This window comes from Montipora capricornis, chromosome 10 (assembly GCF_036669925.1).
Source record: "Montipora capricornis isolate CH-2021 chromosome 10, ASM3666992v2, whole genome shotgun sequence".
Lineage (NCBI taxonomy): Eukaryota > Metazoa > Cnidaria > Anthozoa > Scleractinia > Acroporidae > Montipora > Montipora capricornis.
In genome coordinates, this window is record NC_090892.1 from 21538551 (window position 1) to 21562229 (window position 23679).

The window sequence follows — 23679 nt, forward strand, 5'->3', positions numbered from 1 at the left end:
CATCTCGATATCCTCAGATTTCCTATGGGTGGTGCTTATTAATACAGGGATATTTTTGCGCGATTCAAAACTGCGTGGAGAAAGCAGAACTTAGTAAGTCTTCTTGGTATCCAAACAGAAAATTGGGGGGAACCACGCGTTTTTCAGAGATAATTAAGCTTCAATCTGGAAAAGAACGCCATACATTGCTTTGTATGTTAAAGCTTTTTACAAATATTGTTGATTAATTATCTTCGAAACATGCGCGGTTACCCCCAATTTTCTTTTGGGATTTCAGTAATACTTGTTAAGATCTACGCTTCCCGCATATTCAGTAAACAGCGAAAAAATACCTTTGAATTAGTAGTCACCGTCCTTAAGGGGAAATGGATGAAGAAACCGAGGTCTACTCGAAAAGACAAAATGAATTTCAAGTCTTTTCCAAATCGGTTATTTCAGTCCTGTGAGACACTGACATATTTTCAGACTAACATTCGTTATAAAGAGCCCACAGGTAGCCTATAATTTGGCCAAAATCAATGGACTAAGGTAAATCCAACTCAAATTGGATGTGATTTATTATCGTATTTGACTTGTGAAAAAAAATAATAAAGTTTTTGTCAATTAAGTAACAACAGTCTTGTTACAGTAATATTGTCACATTTTACCTTGTTACTGCCTTTCAAGTTTACGTTGTTGCTTTCACGAATAATATTATACTAAATGTAATTTACAAATTAAAAATTAAATTACAAATTACAAATTGCAAATTTTGCAATTAGTGCATAATTAAAGAGAGATCGAGAAAATATATGTAAATAGCAATGAATGCAGTAAACTTACAGCTAGTATGAACTTTTAAATTTTTAAAAATATTACTACAGTATTTAAAAGCTTTTAAATGTATTGCTGTTTAACTTTACAATGGTCCTTTTGTGTGTTTTGTGTCTTAGATCTTTCCAGCAGTGTCTGCAAAGATTTGATGCCAACCTTTTAACTCTGATTGTAGGCTCTATTTACTGGTAAAATGAAATAATCAATTACAAGTTGGCAACTTCCATTAAATTTTAATAACATTGTTGATACTAGCATGTGAACCATTCACCCCTAAAGCTTTGAAAAAGTTTGATGTAGTTTCAAGTGTTTGCAATGCAGCAGGTACAAAACACTTTCGCAAGTCACAGGCCATTGTCTTACCAACGTATACCTTCAGATCGGCAATTTACTTCAAATTTGGATTTTCGGTTAAAGTAATGATCGAAATGGGATCTCTAATGTAAAAAAGAAGTTATTAAACAATATTAAATATTGGCGGAGAAATGTCGGTTTTACGTTTTGGCCGGAAGTAAACATTACCCGTCTGATTGACAGTTTTAGCGCTGTTTTCTCGAATCAATTTATTCACTGGAAGCGACACTTTAAACAGCTAAAACTCACAGGGAATTTGTTCGATTGCCCCCAAATTTTGACAATGGCTAGGTTAACATATAAACAATAACAACGTGTTATCTGCGAATTTTTTCTCTCAAAATATTTTTTCTCTGAGAGCGATTTTTGTACGAACACTTCACATTTTAAAATACTATTTCGAAAACGTTATATAACTTTTCACTGTAACTGAGTATGGCAAAACGGGGTCGGGAAACAAAATAAAATAGCGAAAAGCAAAATTTGCTTTGACTTGTAGCTTTGAAAAGGTGATTCGGACGCTCGCATTTAGAGGTCGTGAAAACTTCGACAATTCATTTAATTTCAAAATGTTTGATATGGTTTTATAGCCAGTTCTATAAGCTTTAATTTGATATAGGGGTTTAGGTATCTACAGTTTAAACCGGACGCGCTACATCGCTCGTTACGTGAGATACCCCTTAAGGTATACAGTAACCTTAAGCTAACCTTGGGCCTAATTAGGCCTAAATAAAAGTTGTTTAGCCTAATAAACGGTTAGGGTTGTCTCTGTATTGGCAAAACAATGACCAGTGGGCTGTTTTTCGTACCAGCCCGTTTCAACGAAGGCTCTCTTAATTGACCTTGCTTTAACGCCAGATTTTAGTAAATTATTAGCCCCTTTCTAAGCTAAACCTCAACAAAAAAAAGGGTATGAATTTTGCAAATTAGCCATAAAATAGAAGCATATTGCATGTAATAGCATTCAAGCATCAGCTAGGTCATGAAATTTGATTGTGAAGTAGACCCTTTGACCTTCACAATATGGAAATGTTGAAGGTGGCTCTGAATCTTTCCTTTGCAACGAGTTTCATCTTAATGAAAATCATTGAGCATTTCCATACAAATTTAGGTCTATTTTTAGATGACTTTCCTGTTACTATGGCGTCTTATTTTGCCATGGTAATGAATGCAACTTGTTAAGCAAAAATTGGTGTTTTTGTGTGTGGTGTTACAACATTGCTGTGAAAACTTGTTTTCAAATTAATTCTTGTAAGAAGGCAGTCTCTTGAAATTGTTGAAACTGGTTTGAACTACCGTAATAGCTAAAGTATTGCTGGCATATGCAGGTGCCAGGCTGTTAATGGCTTTGAGGGCTAATGAAAACCAAACGTCTCTAAAATGACTTGTTTTGTCGGTGGAGTTTTCACTTTTAGACGAGCAAGCAGTCAAGATCTTTACATAATTGACAAGAATGCGACTGTAACCACATTTGGTACCCAATGTTTAGATCCTTAACTCGATTTATTCACAGATAACAGATCTTGAGTTAACTCAATTTTTTTCACAGATAAGGACCCCATCTCCCAGGACCCAAAACTCGAAACGTATTTAAAATACATCCTGAGAACCAGCGAACCATTCGTATTAAAGATTCATAGAGTGGGACACAGAGTTCCCAGTGTTGTGGTCTCCACAGGGCACGCTCTAAACAAGAGCTAAGATCTGCTTTGTGACGCCCGCTACGATGGCGTAACTTGACGTCAACGAAAAGTTACGTCTGACTTGCCAACAAACAAATCTCGTTACAAACTTTCACAAGTGTCTGTGTGTGTGAAGAAAGAGCACTCAAATTGGGTAAACGTGCTGGTGCTTGGATGCTAATTGCAGTGATGAACTTAATTAAGTCTTTGACTTTGCGTGATTTTGATGTTACGTACGTATGGCAAATGCGTGACCATGGGAAATGCATGAAATGTTCAAAAAGCAAAATTTTGTTTGAGGCCTTTCTCGCCTGTTATGACAATGAAATGAGTTTTGCCAACTTGTAATTGATAATTAAAGGTATAACAAATATTAAAGACATGACCCTCATGAATGGTAGTACGAAACAATTTTCTTGAAAAGGCACTGATTTTCCAATTAAATTAAACTGAAATAACTTTTTAACACACCTTTCCTTTTTTTTCAAGATCTGTTTACTTTCTTCCATAAAAACAACATAACGTCAAGTCGCTGATTGAACAAACTTCTTGATGTAAGGGAATGAAAAAAATAAACAGTGTAACTTTGAAAGACCTTGTTAATTTCGGCTCTTTATCTTCTTTTGAAACAACGATTTTAAACATAAACTAACTTTATGCTACACTCTTTTAACAACGGTTTTAAACATAAACTAACTTAATGCTACATCCTTTAAACGAATGTTTGCTACACAAGACGATGGAATGGGATTCACCTTCTGGTAAGAGTCTGGAGGTGTCACGTGTTGGGTATGCTGTTTAGGAACGCGGAGTGATTTCGTTTATCCGGATTAAGACTCTTTTGCCATTTTGGAGAAATTTGTTTTCTCGAGTCACTACAACTTAACGAAATGAAAGGTCGCTCGATGTACTGTCCTTTTGTGTGGTGCCCAGTTCATGATCGATTTAAGCATGGTACCGTTCCGAACATTTTTCGTTAAAAAGTGCCGTTAAAATTCACTCGTGAGGGTCATGTCACTCTATACATTTGGATCTTGATCTCTCTGGTATGTTCCAGAAGACTGCCAAGCTGGGTGATGGATATAATACCCGAAATACTGAGGACAAGCCATTTTCCTTCACTAATAAGGAAACCTTTTCTGGTGTCACTATTCTGTCAGCTTCGGAGGTAAGGACTAAGACTTGATGCTTGGTGGTAAGTTTCCTGTTTATCGTTTCTCCTCGGTTTGAAGAAATTGATCCATAAGTCTGTGATTGAATGATGCTCTCTGATTTCTCATGGTATTAATCAAGACTATTTTCATTAGCACTATACAAAAATTTGGTTTCATCAACGGAGTTGATAATGTAAATTGGCCTCCGTACAGAGATTCTAAAAGCTGACGTTTCGAGCGTTAGCCCTTCGTCAGAGCGAATCGAGGGATTATGGGTTACGTGTAGTTATATAGTAGAGTAGGAGCTACGCTATTGGTGGTAACATGGCAACGTGAAAAATAGGAATATATTAGGTAAATGAAAAGCGTTCGTTAGTACCGTGAGGATTAAGGGTGCCGATTTGAAAGATGAATTTTTGTTCCAGATTCTTGCGGCTTTCCGTCGTACCTAGATGTAGGGAAAGGCCGCAGATAGCCATGTGTTTTTTGGAGTGGTTAGGCAGATTAAAATGGCGAGCGACTGGCTTAGATGCATCCTTGTCATTCTTCTCAACATCGCGGAGGTGTTCGCGGAATCGGTCACCTAGTCGTCTACCTGTCTCACCAATGTATAATTTATTGCATAACGTACAGGTTATGCAATAAATGACATTTGCGGAGGTACATGTGAAACGATCAGTGATCTTAACAAATCGCTTAGGTCCCGATATCTTGCTAGTGTTAACAATGAAAAGACAAGTTTTGCATCGTGGGCGCGCGCATTTGAAAGTGCCGGGTTGCTCGTTAGTTTTGAGCGCGCTTCTAACTAAAAAGTTGCCTACGTTTTTGTCGCGTTTGAATGAAATAAGTGGAGGTTGCGAAAAGATTCTACCAGTCTCGGGATCATTTTGGAGTAATTTAAAATTACTAAGAATGATGCTTTTGACTGCGTGATTATGAGGATGGAAAGTGAGGGTGAATGGAATTCTGTCATTCTTATCTTTTTGTGACGTTAGTAGTGATGACTGTCGATCAAATTGTTGGGCGCGATGATGGCCCGCTTTGACCACAGAGACAGGATAGTCTTAATCATCATCATCATCATCATCATCATCATCATCATCATCCTCATCATCAATATCGTCACCATCATTATCATGCATTGTCATCAACATGTCAACTAACATCCATCTCTATCACCATTATCATTGTCATCATCATCATCATCATCATCATCATTATTATTATTATTATTATTATTATTATTATCATCATCATTATTATTATTATTCGATTCTCTCCAGTTTTCGGGTGTTCCACTGGGTAATGTTTATTGTGTCTCAGCAACAACAACACTTTCCGCAACAGGTGAGCAGTTCCAGGGATGGCCGATAATTGTAGATTTCCAAGGAAGTCAGGTACATCTAGCTGTCCAAACCAGGTCTTTGCACCTTTTGATTCGCTTGCAAGAGCACCAATCACGATTGGTATTGGCTCCATGAATTATTGAATTTATTTATTTATTATTATTATTATTATCATCATCATCATCGTCATCATATCTTTTTTTTTACCCTCTAAGCATTTACCCTCCCGGCTATGACATATAACAGAGGGCAAACCACAACACTGTCAGATCCATGCCCTAATCTCATTAGGAATCTCCTTATTAAGACGTCAACGAAAACCTCACCTCAAAATGTAACTTTGCTCTGTCATAAGTCTTTCGCCATTATTCCATCTCGTTCACGGCATACAATGTTAGCGAAATATCCTAAGCATCAATTGGTACGAGTGGTTTCAGAGTGAAAACAGAGAATGACATATTCTCAATTGCATGCTCGCGTTGTCGTTGAAACCTCAAAATTGGTGATTTCATGTCGTCGTTATGCAGAGTAACGCAAAAACATGTGTAAAATGCTTGCCGCACGTGCATTACGATTATTTATGCTTTTTAACCAATGATAGAGCGACTTTTCAATGACCTTGAAAAATAGACGTAAAAATAGAACCAAAATGCGAAAATAAAATGCAAAACATTTAATTGGCTTATCGAACAAAAACAAACGAACACAGATGGAAGCAACGTCATCTCTTCGTGGAACTTTCTGGAAAGTTTCACATTGACGTCATTTGAAATGCAGTAATGTGATTGTGCAAGCGAATTGTTTACTGCCCATATTAGGAGTTTATTATTAGGGAGGGGGGGGTGGAGGAGGAGGTTTGTTTTAATCTTGCCAATAAATTGGGGACACTATTTCCAGGTCATACGAAAGTTTCTATATCATTGTTTTGTGGTGTTGTTGTTGTTCCGTCGCCATGGTCGTTTCAAATCTCCCGGGATTAAGATTCTTTGTGTATTGTATTTGCATGGTAATGTAGTATTTATTTAAGCAATAGATCACAAGTTTCTATGGTTTATAGGCTGATAAACCACGCGGGATGTTGGTAGAACACGAGAAGAATTCGTAAATCACGAGCCGCAGGCGAGTGATTTACGAATTCTTCGAGTGTTCTTCCAACATTCCAAGTGGTTAAATGGTTTCTCTTATTCCATGCATCGCCACAAAATAATAAAAAAGTTAACCTTCTTTTGCATGTCAACAACGTTGATTTACTCCTGTTTAAAATGAATTTGCTTGTCGTTATATTTCTTGAATTGTCTTCTTGTTATTTCAGGCTGCTTTAAGCAGAAAGGCACCCGTGGAAGAAGTTGAATTATATTTTAATTTGAGTGAAAAAGTTCGCCATTTCACTGAAGACTATTTTCAACTTGAGACGCCTTTGTACTTTTCGTATTCTCATCTTGTTTGTCGGACCTCTGTTATGGGTGAGTTCAGACTTCTTGGGAAAAAAAAACGTTGAAAGTACAGCAACGTCCAGCAAGAAGGTTAAGGGTTATGTACCTTTTGAACAAAAATTCCCGTGAAGATGCTTAGATTTATTTGGAAAAAGTGTTTGTAACGGCAGATGACTTGCAATCAACTTGCGTCGGCTTGCCTTTGGTGGTCAAAAAAAAGAAAACTTGCGTCAGCTTTTGTGAAAATTTGAGCTATGTCAGACTTCATGCAGGTCGTTGCAAGATTTTGCAGTTGTGGCCAAACAGCCTCTTCCGCTGACCTGCCCTTATATGGTATGGTCAGGCATTTATGGTTTCCTGAAATTCGTTCTACAGGCTAACCCTAGGAAAGCGCTAGATCAACCTAAATCTAAACCTGGTGAGCCATCGATATGTCAGCGGAGTCTTGAAAGGTGATCACTTCGTTTTCGCTCGCTCCTCGCTCTCTCGCTTCTGATCGATCGCGGCGAGGATTATTTCAGTCATAAAACGGTCAATAGACCGGTCATTTTCGAGACGTTACAGTAATTTTCTTCATGTCATAAATTATCCCAGGTTGGGTCCTGTTGTTAGCGAATTGATTTTCAGTCTTTCAACTTGCAGTTAACAAATTTCCGGCGCTCTTCCCACTGTCGGAACGGATCCTGTAACGGGTATAAAGAAAATTAAAGAAAAAAAAAGAGAGTTAATTGTTAAAAGTTCCACTTTGTGAGCGGCAAATATGGCTCACCAGGTTTAGGTCGATATTATCTTGTGCTTTCCCTAACCCTAACCCTGTACCCTTTGCCTACTTAGAGTAACCTTTATAGATTTTACTAAAGATTGAATTGATCTTCTCACTTATGTGGACAATTTAAGCAATTTTCTCTAAACAGACACCTGAATAATTCAGGCTGCTTCTACGGGACGAACCCATGATCTCTGATATGCCGGTGCAATGCCGTACCAACTGAGCTATAAAGCCACACAGTTGGGAACAGGTCAGTTCATTGGGCTCGTGTATTGCAGTTGAAGCCGCCTGAATTCGTTTGCAGGTGTCTGTAAGAGACAATAGACCAATTTCAATATATTAAAATTCAGTCCAAAAAAAAAGGCATCATCTCGAGGCTCTGGGAAATAAACTCAAACAATAGACCTTATTCACGATAGCCGCCATGTTGGATTTGCCTTTATCATGCAAATTATCTACACAAGTTCGATAGGTTACAACGAAAATCTTAGCCACACTAATGATTTGTTTCACATTCATCGAATGTTTATCACCTAAGTAGTAAAATAGAATGCTTACACATGTTACTTCGATGTTTTTTTTAGTGAAAAATGAGCAAATAACGAAGTAGAAAGTCAAAATGTTGGAGGCAATCAAAAGATATAAAATTATTATAAAAGATACTTAAGTCTAAATTCTAAAATGTACTTTTAGTAATGTTAAGTCAATATTTCGACGAGCCGATTTTCCGCAATTTGCCTTTATTCCAATGTTTGCCCCCAGCATAACACATGACAATTCGAAAACCAACATGGCGGCTATCGTGAATAAGGGCTATTCCTTACATTTATTCCTCAGAGCGTCGAGATGATGTCTTTTGTTCAGGACTGAATTTTGATATATCGAAATTGGTCTATTGCTTAAATTGTCCAGAAAAGTGCGAGGATGACTCCATTCTTTCATCTATAACCCGTACTTTAGAAACACATTTTTTTCCTTCATAGATTTTGCTCTGTCTAACGGCAGACGATTTTACTGGCTTGTGAGTGTAAAGGAACTTGATAAATATTGGCATTCCAAAATGACAAGAGCTTGTCAAGAATAGTAAAAGTAAAAAAACTTGACGCAGCTTTCTTCACGTTATTTTATTTTCATTATTTTATCTTTTTTTTCCAGATCCTAGTGCACACGATGAAGCATTACATTTGAGCCATCCCATTCACTCAGACAACTGCCTTCTAAACCGAGATGGAATGGGTACGTGTCCCAAGAGATCACCGGCTTACACTTGGAGAGACTACAGGTATCGTTGTATCGAACACTGTCTGACTTAGTTGTAAACAAACGCATGGGTGGGGTAAGTCGTGATTGAGAAAATCGGTGGTGTACCAGCTCTCGCAACTTGCTGTTGTTTGGTATTGAATCAAATTGTAAGCAGCTTCTATTGTTTGTAAGTCTAAGTCATTGTTTAGTCTTTTGTTTTTGGCTAGAGTAACGAGCCAATCACATTATACGGTACGAGAGCTACCACATCACCCGAGAAAATCGTAAGCATACGATGAAGGGACGTTTTTGTTTCAGTTTTTCCGTGCGTACACTTATGTCGCGTTTATTAGCGTTTATTAGCGTGTAGCATGAGCTTTATTTTCTGGCACGAGCAGAAATCCACGTAAATGATGTCCAATCTTACCATGTCACTTTTGTGATTCTTGAGGTCATCGTGTTTCCACGGGTCTTTTCTCTTTTTCGTCCCTGGAGGCCGCGATTTTTTGGGTCAGCACTAAGAATAGTGGAAGGGCGAAATTTTATAAATCGTCGGAACTACTTTTGGTTCGGATTTTGGAGACTGCGCACAAGGTGACAAAAATCTTTAGTTGGCGGACTTTGTTATTTGAAATCAGCCATAGAGGTCCTTATTTTTTATGCTGAATCGCTAACTGAAAGAATCACAATCCAAATCGCTTCTCCAAATGTCTGAAAAGGAAACTGCTTCAATTCAAATCTAAGTTCTTATAGCTCATAGAAAGCAACACTAGTTGCTAGTCTTTGCGAAAATCTTCAGTAAACAATTGATAACGTAGGCTGACAATGGGCAGCAGGTTTGGCTTTTTTCTTGCCGGAACTTACTGTCAAATTAGAAAGTAGTGCAGTCTCTTAAATTCTTTTTCTTGTGATTTTAGTGCATTGTTGTATCTGAATGGTGACTTCACTGGAGGGGAGTTTCTCTTTGCTAACTTTGATGATTCCGTACAGGTATACAAAGGTTTTTGTCGTAGCGTTTACTACAACTACCGCAATAGGCCATTTTACAGTTGTTTGCTCAGCGACCAAGCCTATGAATGGCTGCGAGGCTGCCGGTGACCTTGCATTGATACAGACCTTACTGCTTTTATCATGTAAATTGTGTTGTTGTAACGCTAATTAGTCCATAATTAACATTACAAAAGCATGAAGGTTTGTATCAAAACATGGTCACCGGCAGCCTCGCTTCCATTGCTAGGCCTGGTAACTTAGCCACAACTGTAAAATGGTCTATTCACTCTTTTTTTGTTTTCTTATTCAAGCCCTGCCATCTCAGAGGGATTTCAACGAAATCAGCTCTGGCATTAAATGAGCTATATTCAGGCTTCAATGACAGGTGTGGGAGTTTGGCATCCATCCCAAACTGCGAAGAAAACATCAAATAGTGTCAATACGGTCACAAAGTATACTGTAACTGTATCATTGATGATAATGATGATGATGATGACGATAACAAAATGAAGATAATGGTATCGTTAGCCATTTTAACCTTCGTGTTCCAACGTTCGATACTTGCTCCGAATACATATCGAATTACAACCCACCAAAATCGGACCGCACGTGAAAATCATCCCCTTTGAGATGAAACTGTGGTCGCTGTACCGAGGCTTTGTCTGTGGGGTCTATTCACTAAGAACGAGTGGGTGAGACTTCGGCATCGTAGTTACGGAAAAAGGTTATTGAAATTTAAAAAAACGATCTCTGGCTAAAACGATTGAAAACTACGAGCTTTTGACTGCCCGAACAGCAATCTTCGACGGGTAAAATGAATGATAAGAAAGCGATGAAAAATTTTGAATAAAAAGCGTGAATTGTGAAATAATAAAAATGTAAATGGTTATGAATGTTTGTTAAAAAGAATGTTGTATTGCCCAGGTAACGGGAATACAGCATTTATTTTACCCGTCGAAGACTGCAGTTCGGGCAGTCGAAAGCTCGTAGTTTTCAATCATTTTAGCCAGAGATAGTTTTTTAAATTTCAACTATGTTTCACCCTGGCTGCGGCCCTTCAATGTTTTTACGTAAAAAGATTATCATTTTATTTTCAGGCCAAACTGAAACCAGAATGTGGAAGAGCCGTAGCTTTCTCAGCTGGACTGGAAAATCTGCATGGAGTGGCTGGAATTCGACAGGGTCGAAGATGTGCTTTGGCGTTATGGTTCACATTACGACAAAAACACGATGAAACGCAACGGAAGGAAGCGTGGGACATTCTCCAAAAGGCTAAGGAGCAAAAACGGCTGGAACAATTACCGCTATTCACGCCTGAAGTAGCAAGTCACATGGAATTGTAGCCTAAGTCTGTTTTCAAGTCTCGTAACTTCCGGCCAAGTACCAATGTAGGTCTTACAGCAGATGTGCGCTGTAAATTGTTAGCAGTCAGTCAAGCAGAACGGCGCGTATTAGTAAACCCTCGTGGTTTTTCAGATCTTTTTTGTCGTCTTTTTTGGCGACGGAGAACTAAAATAAATTGAAGGGGTAAGGAAGGGAGCTTAACACGAACACGAACAAATCGTATTTGTTTTGTGACAGTTGTGTTGAAGTAGAATTTGACGAAGTTAGAGCGGAGCTTGAATTGCATTAAGTTGTATACGGAGAACTCTATGTAGGATCTATTAAGAATTTGCAAAGATTATAAAATGCCTATATATTTGACATATAGTATAATACAATATAATATATATATATATTATTTGCCGGCTGGGAGGTCCGTATAGTGAAAAACTGTGACCGAGGTCTTTAAAATTTCTGTCCGAGGCCGAAAGCCGAGGGCAGCATTTTCAAGACCGAGGTCGCAGTTTTTCACTGTACGGACCGACCCTAAGCCGGTAAATAACTTATTTACTTTTTTCTAAGAATACAATTTTTCGTAATCACAAGGACAAGAAGTCACGAAAGCGTTACCGTGATCGTGGACAGAGACAGGAAAACCCGGACCGCGCTACGAACCAATCAGATTGCTGGATTCGTTACCGTGCCCTCGATAGTTGGCCGGAAATTTATTACAAATCTTTGTAGCTCGTGCTAAGGTAGATACCAAATTGAAGTGGGAACGGAAGATGGCGTCCTTTCCAGTTGTCTGGTAAACCCCAGAAAGCCTGAGAGACATTTAAGCAGGGGACTTTTTTGTCAAGTAAATAAAGGAAAACTTGAATTGTTCTTTCCAGAGTCATTGAATATACATGTTCTGTCAAGGAGATAACTTACCCCGAAGGACACTTGCTTGTTTGTTTTCGGGTGTTTGTGTTTGTGACCCCACCAGAGAGCTCCTTTCTGAATTGAATCCCTTGTTAAAAGTAATGGTTGAGACAGAATAATACGTTTTAGCACTCTTGCACACTTATTAATAACACTACGTTTTATTAATTTTTACTTGCAAGTCTACAATTTTGATGACGGGTGGGTGTATTTTTCTTCTTCTACTGTCATTCAATCATCATTCACAAAGTTCTCTATTCAAAGAATCATACCTTTTTCTTTCAATAAACTATGAAGCGAAAATAATGCGCATTATTTCCGAACAGCTGAACTTTTTACTGCGCTGTCCAAACAAACTTTCGCGCCTGATAACAGAAAGTGAGGTTTTCTTGATATTTCAATATCACATCTTTTTGCCACTTTCTTGACTTTGTTCGCCATGTTTGCTAACTCAGTTCTGAGGGGCACGTTGGTTCCCCGGATGCACAGAACTCTGAGAGATTTGCATGCTAGAACCAACTCGATCATTGCCTCTTCTACGCGATTTTTGTTTATTGCGTAGAAATTATACAGCGCCAACGTTTTGATGTGCTGACAGAAACTCCTTATGTACATAAAAACGGTTTCGGTTTTGATCGTAGCTTGTTTGGTGATGTAAAAGTTCTTTAAATTCGGTAGACTTTTCAGTAACCCTTCCAGTTCTTCGTTAGATGTGATCGCGCTGCCAACGCAAAGGGTGTTCAACCCAGAACATTTTCTGACAAATTTGCAAAGCATCTCGCCAGTAATATTAAAACTGCTATGGATGTCTAAAGTGTGCAGCTGCTCGTATTGATTTTCCGACATGGCGTTCATGACATCGTCGCTTAACGCTCGTCCCCAACCACAAAACGACAACTGAAGATAGCGAATGCCCGTCAGCTTCGGCAACATTTCCATAAGTCCAGTTTCCGCTATCCCGTAACAGTAAGAAATGTCAAGCTCAGTCAGACTTGTCTGACTCCAGTCTGTGCCCATCAAGTTTTGGTTACGCACCCTGGTGCAGCTCAGCAATAAGGTTTGAAGGCGTTTACACTGGTTCAGTAGACGCGGGAACGACGAGCCTGTGACGTAAATGCATCCCGTGAGACAGAGCGATTCCAGTCCGGGACAACAATTCGTCAAGATGTTAACATGAGTGTCCGTGAATGAAGAGCAGTTTTGACAGTGTACTATTCGTAAACTGCTTAACTTCAAAAAAATCTTTTCTAATTCACCCGGTGAGCTGACATTATCCATACCGAGACACTGGAGTCCTGTGAGCTGATTGAGAATTGATACAAAAACTTTGCAGTCGTCACCGTAAAGAAAACGAAGGTCGAGGTTCTGTAAACTTGGAAAAATTTGATTCCCCAGGCGGAAATCGTGCGTTAGGTCTGTAAAGTGTGCGCCTTGTAAGCTAAACAAGTAAGAAAAAATCGAAAAACAATGAGTGATGTTGAAAACTTTGTGTAAGTTACAGTACCCAAGGCTTAACGGCTTAAAGATATCCACTGTAGGGGGCCGACCACTTTGGCTTTTCAAGGAAGCTGCTAAAAGTTGAACAACTTCAGAACTCCACATTGCAAAAGTTCGTCTCCCTCACCACAGCTTGTTATTGTGGGCTTCTTTTATTTCGCAAAGTTTAGCTAGAAGGAAGAAAGCGCCATTGATGCACTGAAACGGGCGAGGCCTGGGGATAGATGTTCCCAGTTATTTATTTTTTCTATTACTGCCCTTGTTCCCAACTACTCGCTAAAAGTTCGCCGCCTCGAATTTATATGGAGCACAACACCTTAATTTGTATTCTTAAGCATTGTTTCAATACCATAAGAGGTTGCCTCGTATTCTGGTGCAATCTTCTTCTTATTCACACGAGTATGCACAAGAAGCCACGTCGAAGAAGAGTCTATAGTTGAGCTCCATAGTGAGTGCAATCCCAGGAAACAAGGGGAGCAGGGTTGGCGCTGTGGTGAGAGCACTCGTGTTCCACCAATGTGGCCCCAGTTCGATTCCTGGACCTGTTGGTTCTCTACTCTGCTCCGAGGGTATTTCTCTGGGTCCTCCGGTTTCCCCCCTCAACAAAAACCAGCATTCAGCTGATACCAGCTGGCTGCAAGTTGTGCTGCATGGTGACACATGGACCGTGTAGTGCCAGCCAGAGGTATGCTTTCGGTTCGACCTTGTTGAGCTGCGTCGTTGCGGTACTTTCGACGCGATTAGCGTGACAATTTATTATGATTATTATTATTACTACGAAAGGAGATTGAGACCTCACCTGAGTGATTTTAAATTGACGCATTTCTCTGCGACGGAAGCAATAAGAGAAACGGTTAACGCACAGCCATTGAGGTTCATCGTCTTTACATAAGATGAAATTCGATCAATCAGAGTTAAGCATCTTCTCGTTGTTAGATTTAAGCCCCGCAAGTCTGCCTCACGCCACAGCGATTGATCGTAAGCGATTCTGCGCCACTGTCTGCACACCATGGAGGTGTGTCCAAGACTTTTAAAGGAACACAAATGAAAAATCTTAAGCAAGATGGACTCTGGAAGCTGTTGAATGTACTCCATGTCCATTTTAGTCCAGAATTGATGAGTCTATCATCTTTTATGTTTACAAGACTGGTGCGTGCGGTAGTTTTCTAGTCAAGACAAATTCTCCCGTGTTCTACTATGAAGTCATTAGTCGATAAATTAGCCAGCTAGCGCGCGCACATGTACTGACGTTCCTTGCCAAAAGCCATAATATTGTTTCAAAATGAAGGGAAAGAGTCTATTGCTCCAGTGATTTGGTTAGACGTTGTTCACAAACTGATGTTTATTCAAATTCTTTAAAACTCTATAAACACCGTGAGAACTAAAATAAAAGATACAAATAAATTACAAAATAAGATCGAGAAAATAACAGGATATAAAAATGTCTTACACGCTTCGAAAGTTACAAAAGTAAAAGGAAAAAACTTAAGATCAATCTACAAATAACGGTAAAACGATGTCGTATACAACTTGACTTTAACTGAAGCCTTAAATCTTAAATTTACAATTATAAGCGATGAAATTGAACCTAAGCGAGTAAAGCTACAAACCGCGTACATAAACAAACTAAAATAGCGTCAAAGATAATTAATTACCTTGGTGCTGCCTTGATCACCAGAACAATGATAAACTTGGAGAAACTTGTTAACTTATGGTGAATTAACAGATCTTGCGTCAACTGATCTTGTAAACGATAAAATCAACCTTTTATAACGGTAGTTGGGTGTCGCGGCGCTTACGCGTGAGTTTTTGCGACACCATAGAACTTACTCGAAAGATCTAGAGACTACGGTAGCGTACACGCAAAACTAATACGCATGAAAAAGCCTTACATAACTGAATACACGTTAAAGAAACTTCCAACAACTAGGAATAGTACTCTTAAGAATGCAAAGTCTAGAAACTGAGCGTTAAACAGCTTAAATAAGAAACCTGTTGAAAACTTGTGCAATGTTGCGCGTGCAAAATTTGTTGCTGAAGCGCGCGCCGCTTTAAGTGTCGTACATCACGCGCGCACAATTTAAGGCGGCTAAATACGAGATACAAAAACCCTCAACTTGGCGCGTCAACATTGTTTCGTTGCAAGTTTGGGTCGATGTTTCCCGTTTTTCACCTTGCATGATCATCTTATCGCGCAACAAAAACATTTGTTGCGGGTTGAAGAAAGTTTTTGCGAAAAGTAGAGAGCGGGTCTACTCTGAGCAACAAATTTGGGCGTTGTTGCTCGTTTTTCATCAAGCTCACAACTTGTCGCGCAACAAAAGTGCTCGTGTACTAGTCAACCAATCAGCGCGCTGCATTTCTTTAACCCGCAACAAATGTTTTTGTTGCGGTTCAAGTTGATCATGCAAGGTGAAAAACGGGAAACATCGACCAAAACTTGCAACGAAACAATGTTGCGCGACAAGTTGAGGGTTTTTGTATCTCGTATTTCTCCGCCTTTAACTGCTGTCGCTACAGAGTCCTTTAACAACTGAGCGGAAGAGGGTAAGAAAAAAAATGATAAAGTAGTCGAAATGCTTATTTTGCTTGAGATGAATCTGTTACCGCACGTTTTCAGCTTTTCGCTCCCTTCGATTACTTTTTGAAGTAAAGTTATTCGACTTCCCCTGGAAACAATTTTGAAAATGACAGGGCGGTATGTGAAAAATCAAAAGAAAAGACCCCCAGATAATTCATCTGAAATGACTCACTGACCATTGAAAGTAACAGGTATAAGGTCTTCGTTTTCCACACAACCCATCCGTCGATTATGTGTGTCTTACGCAGTTTGAAAAGAGTTCGAGGAAGGAAGTTAGCAGAGAGCGCCCGGGTACTAGTGACACTCTTAGCCGGCGGAGACTAGGCACAAGGACAATCAGTCCCATGTCTCCTCGCTTTCCCCTTCAGGGCCTCTTCGCCATCTTCGTTGTGGCTCGACACAGTCGAGAGAGGTGAGGGTTGTAATCTGGCGATATGCTGCCTCTTTCAAGGCCATCTATCCATAATAAAAGCCTAGTTTGTTATATCTAATCCTGCAGGTTTATATCACTAGTATCGTTTTGCCATGCAGCTCATGTTCGGAAAAATAATCTCCTAAATATTAGTGATCCCGTCGAAGAAACATTGGAGCTCGTGTATTGAAAATAGGATAATTGTGAATTTTCAGCCTGAAAAGTGCGCATGTGTTGCATGAAAATAACCATTATGTTACTTAAGTTCCGTTGGTAGCTGTTTTTAGTTGGAGGACGAATACCCCCATTTAACTTCTAATTCACGTGGAGTCATTACCCAGTGATTGTTGAGAGGTGCATCGCAGAATGCAAGGGACATTTTGGGTTGAAGTTATTTGTTATTTTTATGGCTTTATAAATACGGTCTCTTGCTAGTTTTTGTACCTTGTACAATTGAGTGAACAATCGTGGTGCAATTCTTTTTTTGTGTGTGTAGCCAAGATGGTACGGCCAATAAATAAACCCCGAATTGTGAAGAAGCGGAAAAAGAAGTTTATCAGACATCAGTCTGATAGATACGATAGATTGAAGGTTAGTAATGTTTCGATATAAGTCGATTCAATTCTTATAAGCATGCTTTAAATACAGATTAAGGATTCTTTGGCATAACAACTCAGTTGATCTTCTGACATTATTGATCTAACTTAAGTGTTACATTTCCATATATAGTTTTGTGACAGTAACAGTATTATAATAAATTTGGCTAGATTGTGGAATACGCGGCCCACAAAATATCTGAAGTAAAAAACTGCTCCCGTAGTGCCACAGTCGTGTTGTAATGCTGTGCCTGCAGTCCTACAGTCCCGTAGTCGTCAGTCGTTGAAATGGCAATCAGTTGTGTTGCAATGCTGTGTGAAGAAGAAAGCACACGTTTACTGATTAAGCCTAAGCGCTTGTTTCAGTGATTAGGCCTAAGCACTCATAAAATTTTAGCTTTCATTTTGCGGTTTGGTCAAGTACACTTTTCACGAGATCGTGTGAAGAAGAAAGCACTCGTTTACTGATTAAGCCTGAGAGCTCATTTCAGCGATTAGGCCTAAGCACTTGTAAAATTTTAGCTTTTATTTTGAAGTTCGGTTGACTACACTTTTCACGAGATCGTCTTGCCCTTGACTCACTGAGACTTCATTATTGAACGACTGCGGCACAGCGGTGGCAGTCTTTAAATTAACTCAGACTTCATATTTCATTGACTATGGTACTGCGGTAGCAGTATAACTTAATTGCATAATTTTGTTTGGTCACTGCGGGACCGCAGGAGCACAAGATTTGTGCCGTTCAAAGTGGGCCGGGTATTCTGCAGTCGCTCCAATTTGAGGCTCCTGCTTGCAGAATCAAAGAAAGTCTCTTGACTACAAAACTCTAAGAAGCCACTTGTGCATTTTGTGCAGAGAGGGTGAACTTCAGAGGGAAATACATGTACTATTTGGTGTCTTCACACGTTTTTGTGGATGAAATAATTTTTACTTTTTTTAATGTGGAACTTTCTTCATCTCTACTCGTGTAGAGTTTGGTTGTACTTGTATCTGTTTGCAGTGGGCAAATAGTTTGGAAATATTGCTTGGAAAATACTGACCTGTAATGCAGCATGTATGTAACAAAGAGGCAACAAATTGGAAGATACACAATTGGTAAAATTACTAATATAATTTGCAACTAACGAAGCACATGTTGAATGTAAACTTTGGGTACATTATATGTTGCCAACTTCTCAAGCCAGGAGGGGGCACATGTTCATATACCAAAGAGTTTATGTTTTATTGCGATTTCTGTAAGTGTGACCTCACACGAAAAGTTTCCCAATGACTAGTCGTTCTGAGGCGTGTAGCCATGAAGTCTCCATGAGAACGGAAAGGAGTCGTTTTTAAGTAATAGTGACACATGAGAATGGAATTGGAAGTTGTTCGCTTCCCTCAAGCAGTTTTTTGAAAATAACAGGTACCCGTGAGAACGGCTCTGGTTATTCACTAGAGAAAGCAAAAATATTGCTTGTCGTTTGACTGAATTTCACTTGCAACCATTGTTTGTCATTTGAACAACTTGAGCAATAGGAAACGACCAAGTGATACAATGTAAGTCTTGCACTTTTCGCGGGCCATCTCTTTCCGAACTTCACCAAACACTGTTGTAAAACTGAAGTCTTTAACAACACCTTTAGCAATAATGGGAAGGTCAATGCTGCAGGACAGGAAAGAAGCTGCTGGAGAACCGCGATAATGAATAGTATTGGCTCCTTTTTATAAAAATTTCAATTTTGATTTCAGATTAGATGTTGCTGCTGTTTCCAAATTCTGTTACGGTGAAGTTTTCGATAGACTGTTTATATATGTTAGCCGTGTAAGTAGAGTCGATAAGAGCCTTGTTCACGAGATCAGTCGTTCATTCTTGAGCCATTCAACTCTATCTGTTAAAAAAACTTTCAGCTTTTCAGTCGTGAAGCTCACTCGTTTAGAGATTTCTTTGGTCCATTCAGTTCATAAGCTCACCCATTAAAAAAATTCTGCAGTCGTTCGATTGTTCGCTTCAATTGTGAGAACAATTTCACAACCCATGAGTCACCCATGAGGTTGCCGTGCGTTTGGCTGTTCAAATGACTTTCATAACATTTTCGCGTGAGAGGTCACAATGTTATTTCCTGCTATTTCCTCACAGTCCACTTTTCATCTTTACCTGTTTTTGACATTATTACAGAGCATGTGCATTGAAACATGATTTATTATTGAAACTGCTCTAAGACACTGCAATAAATTTGTTGGTTAATGAGACAGGAGGTCTCGTAAGCGTTCACCTTCCCTTTAAAGCACCGCACTTGTAACTTAAACCACTGCTGTTTTTGCAGTTGGCTTAGTAATGAGAGTGATGGTAGTCCAAGGGAAGGACAGTAACTCATTTTGTTTGATTGAGGTGCATAGAGGACCTCTTTCTTAATGTCTGCTGACATGGACCTCAGTTTCAAATGTACATTTCCCCAGATTCATTTAGACCAAGCAATGGTTACCACAATATTGTTTTTTACCACAGTTTCTTGTAATCTCTCAATCTGAAATTGGCTAATTTGCCATTGTCGATAAGGGTCTAGAGAATGCTGTACGCATCATGCTCGCGTCAATTTTATCACGCGATGTAAAGAAAGCCCATTTTGGGGACTAAACCAAACATATTGCGAGAAAGTTATAGACGCTTTTTCTTTTTTCGTGTCATGATTTTGGTCACGCTCTGAAACAAAAACTTGCTTTGGCGTTGAATATTGTGGTAAAAGACAAATCGAAAGTAGTTCAGCGTTGTCTGTACTCTTATCGATAACAATATTCGTCGTCGCAGTGGTCAAAATTTGTTGTGGACTCGCTCGGTTCTGCCTCATGAGTCCACAACATTTTGAACACTGATGAGGAATATCGTTTTCGATAAGAGTACAGACTCTGCTGAACCACTTTTGATTTGTTAAATCTCTGAAGTAGTGGTCAAGGGATAAAGCTAAAGCTGCAGGGATGTAGCTAAGAGTAGATTCATCTGGTTGAAAGTTCTATTGAGACCGTAAGTTTGTGCTCTGAGCATCAAAGGCACCTGGTAACAAGATTGTTCCCAGTATCTCACAACACCTGGCATTCTTCAAGATGGTGAATACAGGGAAAGAGAAGACATGCACAACAGTATTATTTTAAACAACGCTTTTATTTCATTTCTAATAGATAAATTCTAGTGATAATTCCGTATACTAACATCCAACTGCCAAAATTCAGTTGGCGATCACCCCTTTCTCAAGCGGCAATCTTCACCAGCAGCCGGGGCTTAATGATATCCCTGAACGCTGTGGTTGTAAATCTGTCTGTTTGCTTGGAGACTAAATTCCTCCCTCTTGTAATTGCTTTCTACATGTAGCTTAACCAAAGTGTTTTTTTTTTGTTGTTGTTGTTTTGTGTTGTAAGCAAATGGTGATTTTGCTTTCATTGTTTGTTTTAATCTTCCAAAGCATTTAATTTGAGGGGTGGAATGCATCCCTTGAATAGAGATGAAACTTGATGACAGACATGATCTTGTTGCAGAACAAGAACAGAACATGAGTTGACTGCAAATTACCCTTTTCTCACCTAAAAGGGAAACTTACAGATTTTATTCGCCAATTGGAAGTGCCTTAGGTGGAAATGGGTTAAGCTATTAGGGAACTTAAAAATTGTAAAAAAACACTTGTTGTCAAAAATATGTTGTAGCATCATCCCACTCTTTGACCAAGATTTGTTCTTTGTTGAAATTGCTATTGATGTACAGTTGTAGCATGGTAAAGGGCAACACTATTTTGTTTTTTATTTTTTTGTAGCCAAACTGGCGCAAGCCAAAGGGAATTGACAACAGAGTGAGGAGGAGGTTTAAGGGCCAATATCTTATGCCCAACATTGGATATGGCAGTAACAAGAAGACCAAACACCTCATGCCAGATGGATTCAAGAAGTTTTTAATCCGCAATGTCAAGGTACAGTATCTTGCCAAGAGACTGGCCTTTTCACAGTGAGACATGCCTACATATTTCAGCTTTAATCCTATATATTTGTCTGTTTTATGGTTAAAACAAGTTAAAGGGAATAGGTACAGTAGAATGGTGCTTTACCATTCAGTCCCCTCAAACATTAAACTTACAGAGAATGTTTCATACATTTTCCTTTTTTTCATTTTCAGTCTGCTGAGAAATTTTTCCTTTGAGTTAGCTTGTCTAAAGATTTTCATACCTGTTTTAGCATTTATTATACACTCAACGGAATACATTGTGTTGTTGTTTGGTCAATGACGCATGCATAAAATTATCAATAGGTGACTGAGTGCAAATACGGAGGTTCCAGGGGAAACACAGCTGAGTAATTTTATTGAGTATATAATGAATAAAAAGTTGCAGGAACTTGCGCGTGCATTTCTGGATTTATCACCACTTGTGATGTTTTGAAAATGAGATGGCTACAACTAGCCAATTATCTGGGCCACTATGCAGCTCTCAGAGCGACTCTCTAAATTGGTTCAGAAAAAAAAGTGGACACAAAAAACGATTTTACAAAGAAAGAGTGGACCGTAATTCTAAAACAATAGCTCTTCATGCTTAAAGGGATCCAATGAAATTAGAGGATCTGTGTCCTGACTTTATTATCTGGCCTCTTTTCTGTTCCATAGATTGTTTCTTACACTTTGTAATTGTAGTATCCCTATCCCTTGGGATTTTCAGTAACCTCTGGTTGGCGTGGGTATAGATAGTTTCTAGAAATGATTGACAGTAGCTGCTGCACTTGCCAACTCCCTTCCTCCAAAAAGCACCTCACTTTGAACTGAAACCATGGTAACTATATTCAAGGGTTCCACTGGTGTAGTAATGAAAGTGGTGGTTGTCGAAAGGAAGGAGAGAGATGCAGTGTTAATGGGTGAGACCAGAGAGGGCCTCTTTCTTAATGTCCAATGTTCATGGGTCTCAATCCACACTGCAACATTTTAGTTTACGAAAACTGTCTACCATATTTTACTGAACTGTTGTGGAGTACTGTGACATGCAGACTAGGGTAATTGTATGAAAACACAGTTATAAATAAGGCGTTTCTTGCTATATGCAGTATAAGCAGCTTCTTGTCAGACCACATAACATGTATTTTGCTTCAAAAATTTGAGAGTATCTATGATTTGGTAGTATGGGAGGGCCGATTGTCTTTTGTTTACAAATTTTTTGCTTTGTGTAGATCTCATTTATAGTTAGTTTGTTGGGTGTTGCTCCAACAAATTGCTCCATAATAAAGATAACTTTCAAAAAATGTTGCTTCACCGCTTGAAATATCATTAGAATTTCAATTTCAAAATTGTTGCACTTCCTCTGCAAACTGACTGGTCTGGGCGGACAATTCTGACAAAAGGAAATCTCCCTTTAATAGATATTCATTTATGTTGATAATCACGTAATAATTTTGAAATTCTGCGTTTGATTTTATTAATACCCTTTTCATAGACTCGTGACTAGCATGTTTCACTGGCCAGGGGTGTATGGATGGCGCAGTGGTGAGAGCACTCGGCTCCCACCAATGTGGCCTGGGCTCGATTCCCAGATTCGGCATCACATGTGGGTTGAATTTGTTGGTTCTCTACTCTGCACCGAGAGGTTTTCTCCGGGTACTCCGGTGTACCCTCTCCTCCAAAAACCAATATTTGATTTGCGTTGATTTGTTGATTGTTAATTTTAGTTTACAGAACGACTAGACACGTAAATGAATTTTCTTTCCTTTCCCCCCCCCCCCCCCCCCCATTTTCTCCACGGTCTTGAGCGTTTGCGTCAATTCACATTGCAAGAAAGAATTTTTTTTTTTTTTTGCAAAATTGCAGTGGCCTTTTGAGTGTTGTGATACACCTTAAGCTGTGCTGATTGTTTCTGAGAAAATGTAACGGTAATCGGTTGAAGAGACTTAGAGAAACGGCTTCTTTTTGTATTTTCATCTCGTACCAGGCGATGTTCTTTTTCAAGATACAAAGTGGGATAGAGTATAACTAAGTTGCTGTGTTAATAATGTTGAATGAATTAAGACCAAAATTTCACAAAAAGGCGAAACGTTTTGCTTGCTGTGGAATGTTTTTTGTCTGAAGCCCTTCATTTTTCAACATCAGATACATGTACACAACACTCGTTGCTGTTGACGACAACTGTTAATGTGACGTGTAGGCACTATTACCTAATTTAAAAGCTGGAATACTTCATTTTTCACCTAAGTTACACTGTAATACTCTTTTCTTGGTTTTCAGGAACTGGAAGTTCTTCTAATGTCTAACAGAAGATATGCTGCAGAAGTCGCCCACAACGTTTCTAGCAGAAAAAGGAAAGACATTGTCGAGCGCGCACTGCAGCTAAACATCAAGGTCACGAACGCCAATGCGAGACTGCGCAGTGAAGAAAATGAGTAGATTAAATGAACATTTGAAAATGTCTTGCATCTCCTGTAGAAATAAATGCGTCATTTTCTCTTTGCCTTGTCCTTGTTGATGAGTACTCACTTGTGAGCATTGTTGTATAATAATAGTATACCTGCCTGACAAGTAGAGAGTTGCGCCTGAAACGAGAGGCGGGGAAAGTTGCACGAAGTAAACA

At 39.1% G+C, this 23679-nt stretch overlaps 3 protein-coding genes and 1 non-coding gene across 5 annotated transcripts in view; 3 read left to right on the forward strand and 1 right to left on the reverse strand.

The window, feature by feature from the left end:
- Positions 1–11989, forward strand: part of LOC138022200 (prolyl 3-hydroxylase 1-like) — a 29102-nt gene extending 17113 nt beyond the window's left edge. The window contains exons 7-11 of one of the 2 annotated variants that reach the window (XM_068869234.1): positions 3907–4017; positions 6662–6812; positions 8707–8833; positions 9711–9783; positions 10881–11989. In XM_068869234.1, the coding sequence (XP_068725335.1) occupies positions 3907–4017; positions 6662–6812; positions 8707–8833; positions 9711–9783; positions 10881–11126 (708 nt within the window). In that variant the 3' untranslated portion in view covers positions 11127–11989. The remainder of the gene's footprint in view (positions 1–3906; positions 4018–6661; positions 6813–8706; positions 8834–9710; positions 9784–10880) is intronic. The other variant, XM_068869235.1, reaches the window with a different exon arrangement.
- On the reverse strand, positions 10995–14628 carry LOC138018704 (F-box/LRR-repeat protein 20-like). Its single transcript, XM_068865388.1, has 2 exons — positions 14327–14628; positions 10995–13468 (listed from the first exon to the last, which is right to left on the reverse strand). Exons 1-2 carry the CDS (start codon positions 14626–14628, stop codon positions 12343–12345), a joined length of 1428 nt encoding a protein of 475 aa, XP_068721489.1. The 3' UTR covers positions 10995–12342.
- A 1851-nt stretch (positions 14629–16479) lies between these two features.
- LOC138022215 (large ribosomal subunit protein eL32-like) lies at positions 16480–23557 on the forward strand. The gene is made up of 4 exons (XM_068869274.1): positions 16480–16520; positions 17017–17111; positions 20896–21048; positions 23337–23557. Exons 2-4 carry the CDS (start codon positions 17022–17024, stop codon positions 23493–23495), a joined length of 402 nt encoding a protein of 133 aa, XP_068725375.1. The 5' UTR covers positions 16480–16520; positions 17017–17021; the 3' UTR covers positions 23496–23557.
- On the forward strand, positions 21857–22047 carry LOC138022541 (small nucleolar RNA SNORA81). The gene has a single exon (XR_011126617.1). It is a non-coding gene; the product is annotated as a small nucleolar RNA SNORA81 (small nucleolar RNA).
- Positions 23558–23679: the final 122 nt, after the last annotated feature.

What these genes read in the sequence shown, in the direction of transcription:
- LOC138018704 (XM_068865388.1), bottom strand. Translation starts at nt 14,628, where the DNA reads ATGGACATGGAGTACATTCAACAGCTTCCAGAGTCCATCTTGCTTAAG. An exon ending in GTCAATTTAAAATCACTCAG is followed by an intron (nt 13,469 to 14,326) that starts GTGAGGTCTCAA and finishes TTACTTGTTTAG; the next exon opens with CTTACAAGGCGCACACTTTA.
- LOC138022215 (XM_068869274.1), top strand. Translation starts at nt 17,022, where the DNA reads ATGGTACGGCCAATAAATAAACCCCGAATTGTGAAGAAGCGGAAAAAG. An exon ending in ATAGATACGATAGATTGAAG is followed by an intron (nt 17,112 to 20,895) that starts GTTAGTAATGTT and finishes ATTTTTTTGTAG; the next exon opens with CCAAACTGGCGCAAGCCAAA. An exon ending in TTTTAATCCGCAATGTCAAG is followed by an intron (nt 21,049 to 23,336) that starts GTACAGTATCTT and finishes CTTGGTTTTCAG; the next exon opens with GAACTGGAAGTTCTTCTAAT.